At 40.4% G+C, this 16,529-nt stretch overlaps 1 protein-coding gene across 2 annotated transcripts in view; it reads right to left on the reverse strand.

The window, feature by feature from the left end:
• itfg2 (integrin alpha FG-GAP repeat containing 2) overlaps positions 1-16,211 on the reverse strand; it is a 58,008-nt gene extending 41,797 nt beyond the window's left edge. The window contains exons 1-12 of one of the 2 annotated variants that reach the window (XM_085769144.1): positions 15,758-16,211; positions 15,117-15,212; positions 14,984-15,025; positions 14,320-14,497; positions 14,064-14,203; positions 13,122-13,270; positions 12,933-13,027; positions 12,754-12,807; positions 11,019-11,110; positions 10,441-10,558; positions 9,189-9,362; positions 5,313-5,476 (exon numbers count right to left, since the gene is read on the reverse strand). In XM_085769144.1, the coding sequence (XP_085625270.1) occupies positions 5,409-5,476; positions 9,189-9,362; positions 10,441-10,558; positions 11,019-11,110; positions 12,754-12,807; positions 12,933-13,027; positions 13,122-13,270; positions 14,064-14,203; positions 14,320-14,497; positions 14,984-15,025; positions 15,117-15,212; positions 15,758-15,853 (1,302 nt within the window). In that variant the 5' untranslated portion in view covers positions 15,854-16,211 and the 3' untranslated portion in view covers positions 5,313-5,408. Of the gene's footprint in view, positions 1-5,312; positions 5,477-9,188; positions 9,363-10,440; positions 10,559-11,018; positions 11,111-12,753; positions 12,808-12,932; positions 13,028-13,121; positions 13,271-14,063; positions 14,204-14,319; positions 14,498-14,983; positions 15,026-15,116; positions 15,213-15,757 lie in introns of those variants that run through there. The other variant, XM_085769145.1, reaches the window with a different exon arrangement.
• Between the last annotated feature and the right edge of the window lie 318 nt (positions 16,212-16,529).

Consider the following 16,529-nt stretch of genomic DNA (forward strand, 5'->3'; position numbering starts at 1 on the left):
AGAAAGTCTTTTGATGAGTGAGGATCGCGTTACATGACTGACAATATCATAACAAACTAGAACTTTTTTAGCTGCAGAACATACAAGTGGGTTTATCTGGAAAACTTTTGTTTCCAAGGACAACATCTAACTGATATGATACGAATCTGATTAAACATTCAACACCGACTTTTAGTGCTGAACACTTCTCTGTATCGGATACTATTATTACATTCTGGGTGATTATAATTTGGCTGGAGAGCTCTGTTGCCATCACACAATGCAAATACCATTTGTTGATTATTTAGTTATATTATAAGCTAATAACAATCAATGAGAGGGTTACTGCAATTAAAATTAATTAGCTCATCTCGTCAAATTCTGTTCTGAAGAGCTGTTTTGAATTCATAAACTTTTGCCTCTTGTTATAACAGAAGAAGGATAATCTTTGCTTCAGTTGGAAATTATCAACAATGAAAAGTTTTCTAACAATTAGAGCTGCACGATATGCAAAAAACATCATATTGTGATTATATGGGCAGATAATGAGATAATAAATTGCAATCTCAGTGTTAATGGTCATTTTTACTTCTACTTTTTTCTTGGTCTTGTAAACAAACATGTCTCTTTGGGTCTTGGGTTACATTTTTTTTTATTTTTTTTATTATTATTCAGGGTGTCTCTGTAGCAACACAACACTTACGGTGCTGACAATGTTATGACACCATTTATCTTTCTGAAAAATAAATAACAGCTCCTAAGATTTGGATACTGACCTTGGCCATATTGCGATTTCAGTTACATTGCGATAAATTGTGCAGAAAATAAAAGTTTTTTTTGTGTGCTATTACTTTATTTATAACTGGGTTGGAGCAACTTATTCAACAGCCGGATGAATCATTTATGCTATTTATGAAGCTCTTCTCAAATGAGAGGACTTATTCTGTGGTTTGTGAATTTGCAAAGCAAAACAAGAAATCGAGATAAAATCTGCATTATTTACATTACGTTTTCATTGGTTTCTGATGAAGGAATTAATCTAAAGAATAAAAAACTGAGCGTGCAGCAGCTGTGGTGTTAGTTTGCTCACCCCTCTCTAACCCTGTATCCCCGCTGTTTTTAAGAGCTGTGTTAAAGCCTGACAGCAGATGATTACAGCTCTAACAACCTAATGTGAGCTCTATTTTTAACCCACAAAATGTGGAGGCTGTTCACAGAGCGCCGGTGTCATTAGGACGTCGTGGGAACAGCGGCGGTTGGTCGAACCAGGTCCGGCTTTTCCTTCCACTGGTTTGTGGATGCTGCGGGATGCTCTTATACTCCAATACCATGACAACGGCGGTTGTCTGAGCGTCAACGGTTGTATATGTTTCCAGATGTGACAGCCACGGCCCGGCTACACTGTGACCTGGCACTGGAGGATGGGAGGATGCAGTGTGTGTGTGTGTGTGCGCTTTAGGAAGGCGTGGGCTGTCAGTTCATGTTGAGCTCACCGAGGGGGGACTGTCTTCATTTTGAGCAGCTAACATTTCTTTTTAGAAGATTAAAGCTTTCAAGACTTTGGAAAAGAAGTTTAAAAGCGCCTTTAAAGTTGGATCAAATCTGTATAATTCCCTCTGTATTCATGCCATTAAAGATTTACTCTTTACAAATGGTTTAAAATGAAAGCCCATGTGTGTGTGTGTGTGTGTGTGTGTGTGTGTGTGTGTGATACCAAGCATCCATTCAGTGCAGAGCGTCTCGTGCTCGGCCTCCAGGGCGTGTGGTCGCATGTTGTCACGTTGTGTAAACGGGCTCATCCTGACAGGTTTATTACTCACTAACATGTCTCATGGCGTCGTCTTTTATAGACATTGGAGCCACAGTGGACGGAGACATCTCAGCCTTCCCAGGTTGAAGCCTCATAAACAATCGTCTCTCAGTAAATGTCAGAAATTGATCTTTGACAACAAACGGTGGCTTTATTTACCCCTCTCTCTATATATATACTGGTTTAATTATTTGTTTTTTTCACTGGATGACGCCTGGAGGAGAATGTTTTCTTTCAGCTTATCATCAATAAAGATTTTTTTTAATGAAATATGGAAAATATTGAATGAAAGTAGAATAAAATAAAGGAAAATATCCTGTTTCATGTGATACGACAGAGTATTAGGGCCACATTGAGAAAAACAAAACAAAACACAGACTTCGAGAATAAAGTCATAAATGTACAAAAATAAAGTCGTAAATTTACGAGAATAAAGTCGTACATTTCCTATTAGAAAAAAGTCATAACATTATGAGAATAAAGTCGTAAATTTCCAACTTTATTCTTGAAGTTTGTGATTTTTTTATTTGTCAATGTGGCCCTAATACTCCGTCGTAATCTGATTATCGATGAAAAGATATAATTTCAATTGGAAATTCATGAATTAATTAAAAAATATATAATTGGGTATATAATTATAGTTAAGTGAAATATACTTTAAAAAATGTTCGTAAAAAAATGTAAAAAACTAAAAATCGAAACTATTTAATCAATTAAATGAAAGTGAAAATAGTGTAATTTTAAAAATAAATAAAAAATAAATGAGTTCAATGAAAAATCCTTAACAAGATAAAAAAAAATGTAAAAAAACAAAACATAAGACAGTAGTCTTGTCTCCTGCTGTTATAAAAGTCTCTATTTAAAGCAGCTTCTCCTGCAGTTTCAAGAAGTGATAGTAAAGTTATTTCTGACATTTTCTCCTCAAGTCAAGTGAAACAATCCCAGAGCTGCAGAATAAGAGCCACACTGACGGAGGCTGATCTCCATTTTCATACTTGAAATACACTCCAGTTGCACGATGACCTTTTTCTGAAACTCCTTAGAGAAGCCGATCCAGAATCATCCATCATGGACAACAACAAACTCTCCAGAGATCAATCTCTTTTGAGAGATAAAACCCATCATGGGCTAAAAAAAAGGGGGAAATCAGAGCTTCACTTATAGAAAATGACGTGAGGAGTTTAATATAAGGTCAGTTCGACCACGGCGAGGTCATCAGTCCTGTGTGGTCATGTCCCGGGGTCACTTGTTGGCCTTCCTGGGAAAAGTCGCAGTCACAGAGGATTCATCAGAGGAAACCAGAGAGGAACTTTACATACTATACTATACTCTACTCTACAGTGACGAGTCTGATGGGAAATCAAAGTGGAAACACGGTCGGTTTGAACGCAGCACGGGGTCCAAACTCACTGACCTACTTCCATGTTTGAAGAGATAAGACGGGATCCATAAGAACAACAACACAACATGTTGAACCACTGCTGCTGCTAGTGCTGCTGCTATCGTGACCATTAATGGGCATAATAACAAATGGATCAGTGTGATGTTACCACACAGGAATGTTTCTCCTCTTATAAGGACAAACTGCAGCCGGACGGACAGATGGAGGACGTGTTGATTCTGTGATAGACCTGGAGTTTCTGTGATAACACCACCACACACTGAGGTTAAATCTAATCATGACTCATCATCCTGCAGCGTCAACGAGAGCCAGACACGAGCACACACACACACACACACACACACACTCATTTATCACGTTGTCGATCGTTATACGAATCACAGCGTAAAACATATCTGGGATACTTGACCTTTTAATGACGTGCAGCAAGAGAAACAGGTCGAAGGTCGTCGGGGTTAATTGGGGGAAACTTGTTCAAATGATGCCAATTAAATGGAGATGAACAGGAGAGCGGTTGGACTGAGATAGAATAGAAACTGATACAAACACACACATCTGTCCTTCAGTGCTGCAGCAACACACACACACACACATTAGACGTGTGTGTGTGTTTCCAACTTTGTGTCAGCTGTTTCCTGTTTTATCACGACAGTGTTAACGAGATTGGTTTTTCCAGCCTGATGTGGAAGAAGTTGATCCATGTGACACATTTGAATTTAATTGAATTTGTAAATGTTTCCATGACTCTGTGACCTGATTAAATAAACTACAGATTAAACTGTGACACTTTATAAAAACTTAACACTAATAAGCTTTAGTTAGGCATTATCAGATACTTAATTCCTCCTATACTCAAACTAATTAGTATGTATTTAGAATTTTGAATGGCTCATCTATGATAAAACATCTATTAACACATAACACCAACATTAGTACAAGTCTAAATCATTGGATGTATAAATGTTCACTTGCAGTTTATAAAGGATCTCATCGGCTAAATAACTGGTTTGTAATTGTTATAATACTTGATTTATAAGACATTACATTGATTAAGTATGAAAATTTAATCACTAAATGAATTATAGATGAGCTCATTAATCAAGAATTAAACATTTATGTAATTATAAGTTACAAACAAATTAGTATCACTATAGGAAGAATGAAGTATTTAATGTGTAGTATTACATATTTGGGGTTTTTTTTTTAGACTTTGTGGCTGAATGAAGTCAAATCTCTGCCGCCAGGTTCAGAAATCATCCAGCAGATTAACAAGCACTTTGATTTTGAGATGTGAAGCAAACAAACACACAACATTTCACCTCTTAAACTGTTGGAATAGGAAAACCTGAGCTCCAGACGACGAGTTTAAAGACAAAAAACAAGTGGCGGCAAACAAAACACAAGCAGGTTTGTCCTATTCTCAGGTTCTTGGTCCTTTAGGAAAAACCACGTCCATGTCTCTAAAGGGCAGACACACACACACACACAGGGGAGAGAGACTGTGGCCTATACACCAGGACACCTGAGCCTGGATTTACACCGACACCCTCGCCTGCACAGACACAAACACCCACGTCAGACTCATTTATGTTGCATGAGGCGGTCTGCAGGGCCGGTTATAAGATCCTCTCTCTACTGGGAGCGCTGGGCGATTCCCCCCCCCCCGGCCCCTCCAGCCGTCGCCCCAGCCTGCAGGCGCTGGAGCTGCTCGGCTGACAAACAAACGCTGCTGTGCAAAAAAAAAAAAAAAAACTCATTATGTAACAAATGCTGCGTTATGTAATAGCCTATCTCTGCTGCTTTATATCTTCAAGACGATGCAGCAGATAGAGGAGAAAGAGGCTGCGCAGGATGAAAAGGCGCCGGTGGGAGACGTCTTTTCATCGGAATATAAAAACCTCCACAACAGCAGGTTGAAGAGTGTGTCGGTGCTTTTTTTTCCATCCTTCCCTCCCTTCTGCCTGGTGAAAAACAAGCTGGGCAGGTAGAATACAGACTGTGTGTGTGTGTGTGTGTGAGGATCTGTGATTACAGCCGACGGCGAGTAAATCTGTAACCTGAAGCTGACGCGTCTTTCTGCAGGGAACACAAACAACGAGACAGAGAGAGACAGAGAGAGAGAGCGGTGGACAGACAGTCAGTGTTTATTAACAGAGTATTTACAGTCAGGGCTCAGTGTGTTGATGCGATGCGATGGTGTGTTCAGGTGTCGCTGGGCTACGTCTGGGGATCTCTGTAGAGGAGGTCGGACACCAGCTCTCTCACCGACGCTGCGTCTTCTGTATCTGTGGAGGGAAAACACACACAGATAAAAGGTGAACATGATCTTTGACCTGTGTGACGACATCCAAACACAAACACAAACAGGCTGATCGCTCACAAACGGACATCTTACATCTTACCTTCGTATCTTTAGCCTTGAAGCTGCTCTGATGGTCAAAATGTGTCAACAGCTACTTGATATGAACATTCACTGAAATCTGCTGCAGACGTTCAGGCTCCTCTGAGGATGAACCGGCATCAAGCCTGAGCTGTGCCCAAGACACTGCCACAGTCACTGAAGTAAATGTTGGACTCATTTTTCACAATTCAACATCTCTTCTGAACATTTTGACACTAAAATGGTAAATTTCAGACGGACAAATCAGGAGAAAATGGACTTTGTTCAAGACTCATCGCTGTCTCAACAACACACTCTCGCGAGATTTGACACAGATCTCCTAATGCATGTTTGCAAACGCCTGCTTTAACAAAATTTTGTAATGTGAACTATGACTTTTAGCTGTGCACATATTTAAAGGGATAGTTCAACATTTTGGCAAATTGGCCCATTGCCATAATCCCTATAGTTTTAGGAGTAGGTTTTGTTACCTTTAAGTGTGGTGAATGTGCAGGTCACAACTTGTCCACCAGAGCGTTTTGGAGTTGTTGGATTGTGTATTTAATGAGTTTGAGTTTGATGAGAGAAACCAAGAAATCCCATTAGCCTCCATAGCGTAGCTCTGAGCAGCTCACGGCTCTGCTCCGCCGTTCTAAAAATAGCTTGCACCGACAATTAAAGGTAACGAACCTACTGCTAAAACTATAGGGATTATGGCAATGGGCCAATTTACCAAAATGTTGAACTACTATCCCTTTAATGTTATCATAACAAAATATAAATATATATATATATATATATCTTTGGATAACGTTAGCACGCTAACAGGCCACACAATGTTCAACAAGCATCTAACATGTCAGACAAACAGTTTGTTCTACCTCTGACATTAGGAGCCACTGGTTTAAATGGACATTTCACCTGTTTGTTCACATCCAGGTCGACACCATACTGCCACTTTTCCAACCCTTTTGTGTGGAATTTATTTCCTGCTCTTTTTTCCCCCTAATGGACTGATTATCTGGTTTTCACCTTCTTCTCATTTCCCGTCACTTCTCACCTCCGTATAGTGGAGTTGTTATTAACTCTCAACATCTGCCGCAGCTGTTTCACACTCACACTTTTGCAGCAACACCTTCCTGTTTCGTGCGTTTTAACTCAGCGACGTTTTCAGCTCCATCTGATTTTTAATAACACAAAAAGTGAAACCTCAGATGTCCTGTGGAGGATTTAACCACAGTTACACTGGAGAGTTTTGTGTTTTTTTCACATGTGTGTGCACGAGAACACAAACGATGCACACAGACGATGTGATGCACAGTTTTAGGAAAGTGTAGAGAAATGCAGACAAAGTGCAAATAAAGGGAGAAAAGATGGAGACTAGAAATAAAACAATCATTCCGAATTTAATATTTTGAAGACTTGTTGCTTTAGTGTCAAAGTTATCACTTGTTTTTCTGTTTCCACATTATAAAACTATTTTTATAAATGCAAATACTTATAATTTACATTCATAGTTCATATATTTCCTCCTTTATGTTCTTGTTATTACTCTTTTTTTCCTTCTACTTCTCTTATCTCATCTGTTTCATAAAGAAAGAAGCACATCAAGCACATTTTGTAAGACTACGTGTTAAATTATTACTTAAATACTATGAAAAAGCTAAAATAATAAATGCACTGGATGTCCTGCAGCAGTGGAAACATTTACTGTGAAGCAGCTGCTGATTAACTAGTTAGTAAGACAGTGACATTATTAAGTGTAAGTGGATCTACAGTGATGATTCAGTGACTGAACACTGACTTCAGCAGAAACACAGACTGATGCTTCACCTCCAGGAGCTGCTGCTGCTGCACTTTCAGCTCACCTGACTCTGAGCAGCACACACTCTTTCCTCTGATGAATGAACTCCTCGATCACAGATTAACAGGCGACCAGAGCGTCTGCATTTATAAAACCTCCCCACGTTGTGATGGCTAACCTGACAGACTCTTCATCATCAGAGCGGCTATTAATGCGAATGAGCCTGAGAGCCGCTGCTGACATTAGCGGAGACGAGTCAACACCTACAGTACAGTGGAGTTTCCATCCTCTGTGTGTCCTCGGCTTGTTGTTTCCTTTTATTTTTTTCCTGCAGCAGTTTGATTTGGGCTTTCATGTTAAACTGAGACGTAACATCCTCTGCTCTGCTCTGCTCTAACACACTCTCCACATCCAACACGTTTTATTTTACAACGTTATTTGTCCTCGTCCGCCTCGCCTCCTCTGTCTCCTTCCTTGTCCCTAGGCCGCTGCATCAGACATTTTCCACAGTGGGTTGGGTAACACGCATGTGAAATCACAGGATGAAGAAACACAACAGGCCCAGAGGTTGAATTATTAACAGAGGCGGCAGGAAGCTACGCTAACAACAACAACAACACCAACAGGCTTCCAAAACATAAAAGAAAGATTAACTGGAACTCACATTTTCATTTTTGTGACGTTAATGCTTCAGAAAACATGTGTACTGAACATGTGTTTGTGTGTCATCATCATTAGTTTTCTTTCCACTCATTTCACACAGCTCCACTGACACAGAGAGGTCGACTGTGTCTGTGTGGTCATCCATCCACAGCAAACAGCACAGGCACGGGCGCCTTTATGATTTAATCAGCTTTTTTTCCCCTCTACAGTAAAAACATTTTCAGACCGGATCCAACGTGATTAATGTTCAACCGCTAAAAAGACATTAACGAAGGAAATTAAGAGGAAATAAACAACACAGAGTGTGCATTTACAATCATTAACTCCAGTTATTGACTCGGTTAAACATCGTGTTTGGAGAAAAAAAGAAGGATCTGAACTGTAGAAGATACAGAGAGTCAAAGAGCAGCGTCCTCACAGCTCCTCTAAAAATACCTCCGTCTCTTCAGCTCGGTGTGTTTGTATATAGATTTGAGAAGCAGAGAGGAAAAACAACGAATTAGCAAATTGATTTCCTCACTGTCGTCTTCCTGAACAGGAACAAGCCGGTGGCTTTAAGAATCTGATGTTATTAAAAAAGCAATAACATTAATAGTGAATCTGTTTTATTGCGTCTTTATTTGTTATTATGTAGTTTTAAGGACTTTTCTACTCCCTAATATCAGTCAGGCCCTTATTAAAATTGCCAAAACAGCATTTTATTGCAAAGTTCAATGTATTTGTTTATCGAAAAAAGTTTTTTTAAGCAGAAAAGTTTCTGTTTTTGCAGAGAAGTAATGAAGCCACTCAGACTAAGTTTGATTATGAGTTTGTTTGATTTGATTCTCCAGTTTTTGAATTCTTTTTTTAGTTTTTAACCAAAGAGCAAATCTTTAAACATAAGAAAAGTGTCGGGAGCCTCTTGTATCCGTCACTCCAGAATGAATCTGTTTGTGCCGGGCGACTCCTCCAAACTTGGCAGCAAACAGCATCTCGTTAGTCAAACTCTGTTTCTGTGTCATCATTTATTTCCCCTCCTCGTTAATATAACATCCGCATCCCAGCTAAATGACGGACGAGTCGACTTCAAACAGTCTCGGTTCGTCCTCTTGTCCAATTAGGGACAAAACAAACAGAACAGCGGAGGTTTTTAATTGGAGAAGTGACTCACCCACTCCCAGCGCCTTCAGCTGCCGTTTGACCCCGGGCTTCTGGTCCAGGACCCGCAGCAGGTTTGTGGACTCCATGCGCTCCAGCTCCACCTTCCAGTAGATGTGGATCTTGTTGTTGAAGCTGACGTAGACGAGGCAGGGGCTGTTTTTACCCTCCTTACAGGTGTACTGACCTGCACAAACACACAAACACGCTCACATTATGCATATCATGGCTACTGATGTGTGTGTCTCTGTGCTAAATCCATCTGAGGAACCGATCTTATCTCTGTGCTAATGACGGCGCAGACGGCTGCACCGTCCCCGTGCACGTAAACACTCAGCGGGTTGCAACAACCAAACACGTCTGGGTGGAATCAGACACATCAAGGTCTCTGGTCTCTTTAATCCACTCACTGCTGCACATGTCACATTAGCTCTCAGATCAACTGTGGCCTGATCAGACTCTGCAGAGAGATGGGAGAGGACAGAGGGAGAAAGTCGGAGGACGAGCAAACAAAATAAAATAAAAAAAGGCAGAGAGAATCTGCAGCTCGATGTTGCCACCTACTGGTGACATGTGATGTGAGATGATCCAGCAAAAAAAAGTTGAATAATCTGAAGGTTGTATTAGTGTAAAAGCTTTGAATTTGACAATGTGCAAGCAGCATCTTCAGTTTCAATTTTTTACTTTTATCCACTCTCTTCTGTTTCCTCTTCTCTATAGGTTTCTATCTTTTCTACCTCCTAGACTGTTTGAAACAAATGTTCATCAAATGTTAAGCCGTCAATATGTATTTAGCTTTGGAGTTTCGCTTCTCCTCTTCCCCCACCCCTCCCTCCCACGCAAAGGTGCAGCAGACAACAGAGACACAGAGCCACACTCTCACGTATTGACCACAACACAATAACAGCGGCTCGTTGCGTAGTGTAAACACACACTATATTGCCATTCAGTTAAAAAATATATTACGATATTACTTTTAGTCCATAGATTTAGCCCTAGATGAAATTAAAGAAATTTCTGGTTGTTCATAATGTTTTGTGATAGTTCATAAACTGTAAACATCTTAATCATGTACTTTGCACAAAGTACAAAGGGAAAAATGTAGAGTTCTTGTTATTTACAGGTTATTATGCGATCATTTTACTGGTCCAGCCCCCTGGAGATCAAACTGGGCTGTATGTGGCCCCTGAACTAAAATGAATTTGACACCTCTGCTACATCATCTTATCTGGGACTCAGAGTGAGGAACACGAACCGTGTCTCACCTGCACAGAACGCGTTGACGTTCTCGTCAAACTGGAACCGGACGACCGTCCTGTTGTGGTCGATGATGTAGGTCTGACCGTCCCAGGCGCAGGCGACCACCTCCTCTCTGCCGTCGCCCTGGACACCAACAAACACACGGACAGATTCAGATGTGTGCGTCCACACGGTGCTGAACTGATTAGTCCATCAATCAGGAGAATATCTGAATTCATCTTTAATTGTTTTATCGAAAAATGTCAAAAATATTGTTGTTACGTTTCATGAAATATTTTATAAAGGATAATGCTTAGGCTTATTTTTCTATTTTTAACAAATACCCAACAGGTTTGCATGCTTTTGTTGCATCATTGTGTGTTTTTTGGTTTTTAACAGGTATTTCTTGTTGAACTTTATTACAACATGCATTACAACGGTGATTGAGGTGAAATGTGACATAACTTCATGCTATGAACTGTATTTTTCCCAAGAAAAGCACCATGTGACTGACAAAATTAACTTTATGAATAAAATATCCTCAATATTGCTGTAATTATTATAAAGAACATCACATTAGTGGACACGAAACACACAAACTCACGGTGACGTCGAGTTTCTGCAGAGCAAAGAGCTGATGATCCACCTGCACCGACCACAGCAGCTGCTCTGAGCTGTCCATCAACTTCAGGGTCCCTGAGACAAGTGGAGACAAAAAACACATGTTGAAATAATATCAATGGACAGTTTTTAGTTATTCAGTCACAAAGCTCTTGCTAAAAAAGAGAATAACTCAACAAATGCTTTTAAGAGCTCTTGAAGATGAGTTTTTTCAGTCGGGAAGTGGCCAATGTGAAGAACACAACAGACTGATTTTAACCTTGAGCTCATCAGAGTTTCAACACTGACACGTTCACACTGAGGCGTCCTACAGAAATAAAAACCTGAGCCGACCGTATTGTAAAGCACAGCGGTGAAATCCATCCAGTAATCGTAGTCGTAACATTTTACTACGTTTTGAGTTTAATTCTACAATCTCCTCTCCGTCGGCTCACGGCGGTGTCAGTTTAAGGGAGACTGTGTGAGTAATGTAATGCTGGCGGCCATGATAATCCCACTGCTGGATCCTCTTCTTCTTTAAATATTGATGGACTCTCCAGCTGCTCTGAGATCTGTTTGCCAGTTATCTGCTGCTGCCAGGAGGAAACGTGCTGCATCGGCCGGCAGCCAGCGACCGGCGCCGCGGGGGCCGCCGCTCCACCTGTGGCACTTATAGTACAGCAGGGGACTCTCCAAACATATGGTGCATACTGATCTGCCCTTTACCTCCTTATACACACACATACACACACACACCATGCGCTGGCGGCTTTCACAGCTGGTCCAGAATATAGAAACGACATGACAACTTATTCTGTGCAGCTGTGTTCCTCTACATCATCATCATCATCACTACATGGAGCCACAGGAGGAGACGGACAGAGGATCATGCAGCGTGTTTCCTCTTCTCTGTGTCAAACTCACTGAGAAATTATTATGAGCATCGATACTGGAAACTGGAACTGAATATTTAACCATAAAACAGACAGTTTTTCTTCTCTTCACCTGTTTCACTCACTTTATGTTGGGGAAGTAAATTAAAAACACCCAAATTTGCACACAAGCTCAACACTCAGTTTGAGCTCATTCACATTCATGTCACCATAATTAGATATTTAAAAAAAAAACTGAATCTGCAGCAAAAACTCATTTAAACTGAGCATTTCTTCAAATATAAATTTAAAATTCAGCAGCAGCTGTGGTTAGTTCACTCGTAGGAGCCCTGGAGTTATTACCAGACTTATTAATGTAACCACACATCACTCATGCACATCAGGTGTCACACACCTACGATCACACACTCCTGCAGTCGGCCTGCTCTGCCTCCAAATCACAACCTCAGCAGAGAGGAGATGGAAGGAGATAAGGAAACTGCACTAAGCTGCACTGACCTGAACTAGATACATCTACAGGTGCATCTCAATAGATCATGGAAAAGTTTATTTATGTCAGTAATTCAATCCAAAATGTGAAACTAATACATTAGATTGACAGAATGAAACATTTCATGTCTTTATTTCTTTTATTTGTAATGTTTATGGCTTACATTTAACGAAGATGTTAAATTCAGTATATCAAACAATTTGAATATTACAAAAGACCAATTAAAAAAAGTATTTTTAATATGGAAATGTCCATCTATATACACACTCAATACTTGGTTGGGGCTATTTGCTTTTCCATGATATTCTAGTTTATTGAGATGCACCTGTATTATTAGGATTATTATCATGACTTACCATCTAAAGTGCAGAGAGCAAAGAGGCCACATTTGGAAGATTCCTCTTTTGAACCTGATGAAAAACAAAAAAAAAGATTAAAGTTAAGGTTGCATCTCTAAAATATAGGATATAATTTATAAATTGCTTGTATAAAGTGAAATGCACAGGTAGAGGAAGCCCGGCTGAGTGTTTGGTACCTTTGCTGATGCTGCCAATGAGGTGAGTGGACACGTTCTTGTTGTGTATCCGCCCAGTGGTCAGATGAAGAACTATGTCTCTGGACGGCCCCTCGCTGTGAAGAACCAGATACAACCAGAGCCTGTAGTTCATATGTATATTAATCACACTTTAAATCAACACCGGTGTCATGCCACTACAGGGTTTACCTCCCCGGCGTGGCAGGGGCGTCGTCTCCAGAGCCAGAGGAGTCTTGTTGAGTCCAGGAACAGAGCAGGATGGCGTAGCCGCATCCGGGCTGAGACACCATCAGCTCTGGTAGACCCTCGGGACCGGGGTTCACTGACAGACTGTCCACCTGCAGCACACACACACACACACACACACACACACACACACCATCAATACACAATCAATCAATCAATTAATACTTTATTAATCCCTGTGCAATATAAAAGCAGGATAAAATGTATCTATGAAGATGCAGTATGAAAACTATAAATGTAAAAACTATAAATAGAATAAATAAACACTTTGGCAAATTCTCCTCTCACCATAATTCCTAATAGCAATAGGTTCGTTACCTTTAATTATCGGTGCATGTTGTTTTGAGATCAGCGGGGCAGAGACGTGAGCTGCTCAGTGAACACAATGAAGGTGAATGGTACAGGTCCTCTGTCCCTCATCAAACTCATCAAATACACAATCCAACAACTCCAAAACGCTCTGGTGGACAAGTTGTGGCCTGCACATTCACCATGCTACGAGACAGAGTTGTTTTCCAGGCAAATGTAGCCGGAAATACATTCCAGTATTTGCTTCATTTGTTGTAATGTTACATAATATTACATGATTATCTCATAGCATGGTGAATGTGTAGGCCACAACTTGTCCACCAGAGCGTTTTGGAGTTGTTGGATTGTGTATTTGATGAGTTTGATGAGGGACAGGGGACCTGTACCGTTCACCTCCATTGTGTTCACTGAGCAGCTCACGTCTCTGCCCCGCTGATCTCAAAACAACATGCACCGATAATTAAAGGTAATAATGAACCTACTGCTATGACTATAGGGATTATGGTGATAGGAGAATTTGCCAAAAATGCTGAACTATCCCTTTGATAATTTCTGTTGTTTCTGTGAAGTTCAAACCTGTCCCTCCAGCAGCCATTTCTTCAGCAGAACCAGCTGACCTGATCCCAGGTCTGAGCTGTCGGACGACTCCTCCCACCGAAACGCTCGCACCACCCGGTCCGTGTATCCCACCACCAGCTCGCAGCGTCCGTCGCCATCTGCAAACACACACACAAACACACACACACACACACACACACACACAGCTGTGGTGAAGCTTGAAAGCAACAACACAACAAAAACCAGGTGTGCGACCGCAGAGCTGAACATTTACCGATGTCACTGATGAGGATGACCTTGGTGTTGGCGGGGATGTGCTGGGTGAAGAACGGTCTCTGGTCGTCGGAGCAGAGGAACTCGTGCTGACTGGAGGAATCTGATTTGCTCGCGGCTGCTCCGGTCAGATCGAAGAGGTGGAACCAGCCCTCTGCTCCCACCGCCACCACCAGGTTCTGACCCACAGGGAAAAAAACAATGACAACACACACGGTTAATAGAAACACATACGGGTTCCTACACATTTGACATTTCCAGATTCCATACTTTTTCCAGAACCTAATTTCCAGACTTCTCGGGGGGAAAAAATCTAATTATTTGTGATATTTGAGCAAATAGATGTGCATAATATAAAAAAAGCATGCAATTAATCATTTGTTTTAATTATTCTGAATGGGTATGCCATTATGTAACCAAATAATTTCCTGGAGATTGTAGCTAGGTACAATAGCGCATACAAAATAATTAACCCAAATAACTTCAGATAAGACCAAACCCAGAGAAATATATTTCCATACAATAGTTTCCATTTTCCATACATTTCCAGACCTGGAAATGTATAAAATCAAATTCCATACTTTTTCATACTTTCCATACTTGTGTAGGAACCCTAATACTAAATAAATATCACATTAATATCCACAACATTATCATTTCATTACCTTTCCTCTGTTGCAGACGTCTCCGATCGCTACACACGTCAGCTGGGAAATTTTAAAAAACACATCAGAGAGACAAATTCACACACTTTGACCCCAGTGATGATGATGATGATGATGATGTTGCTGTACTGACCATGCCCACACAGGTCCTGGTGATCCAGGGTTTGGAGTCATCGTTCTTATAAACAAGCAGCTTCCCACTGGTGTCTCCTACAACCAGCTCGTTCAACTGCAGTGAACACAGACAAGATACCGTCAGACTGTTTAACACATCTCTAGGGAGGGGTGGGACATGAGTAGTTGCACTGGCTGCTATTTTCCTTTTCTATCTTTTTATAATATTTATTGGCTGCTGTCTTTCTATGTTTTTATGAATATTTATTGTTATCTTTCTTTTACACTATTTTTATGCACTTTATGCTATGCACTGTGTGATGCAGCTGAGAAAATGAATTTTCAATGGGATCAATAAAGTATCTATCTATTTATCTATCTCTTTTGTTATATATTCACATCGAATTATCTTCTGATTGGTAAACTGTGGAAAATAAGCTGTATGAATCTTGCAGTGTGAAGTTTTCCAACAAAAGTCCATTCTTTTTTTGTGTGTTGACCTTTTTACAGTCTATGGTATTGACGCATTTAAATCACTCAAAACAGTCGGCTTCTTATCATTGTTGCTCGATCTCCACAAAACATTAACACAGCTTTTGGTTTAGCCGAATAATGGTTGATATCACATTACATAACCCAGAATTAAAAAAGAGAAGTTACCGAGTCGTTGTCTGCGTCTCCCAGACAGATGGCGTGAGGAAACAGAGTCCCTGTGAAATCCAAACTAACCCGCTGCACATAGTTTAAAGACCGCATGACTACTACAGTACAAGTGTGTGTTAAATCAAACTAAACTGCATATAAAAACTATATAATCCCGAAAAGTCACCATAAACATCCAGCTAACTTCCTAGCTCCTGTGTTGTTGTTGTTGTTAGCTTTAGCTTAGCTACGTGTTAGCTCTCCAAACTCCAGACTGAGGCGTTAAAACAAACATTAGCGTGACGTAAATAACACGATATGATACAACAAACTGCTTTTTTATCAAGTGTCTTCGTCAAATGACTTTAAAAACTATAAATGCTCTCATTAATGAGGCAGGTGCACAGCTGTTAGCCGCTAGCTCACACGCCTCTTCATAGTAAACAAATACATGTGAGCGAAGTTCTACGGAAGCTCAAGAGAGACGAATACTTGCTTCGCGAATCTTCGAAAACCGTCGGTTCACATTCCTATTCTATTCCTAAAACTTAAATCTGTTATTCAAGTAGTTTGTTTCGAGTTTGTATCACTGGTAGCCTATTTACAGGACATGAAAAAAAAACATTTTATCGATTGGGATGTGATAAATACTGATTAACAGGTATGTTGACGTTTTTATTTCAATACGAGATGAAATGGTGACGCCTCGTGGTGGGAGAGTGAATTGAATTGAAGATACTTTATTGTCCCCTAGGGGAAATTTGTCAGACAATAAATATACCTAAAATAG

The sequence above is a fragment of the Trachurus japonicus genome, chromosome 23 (genome assembly GCF_045865225.1).
Source record: "Trachurus japonicus isolate A0001 chromosome 23, Traja_1.0".
Lineage (NCBI taxonomy): Eukaryota > Metazoa > Chordata > Actinopteri > Carangiformes > Carangidae > Trachurus > Trachurus japonicus.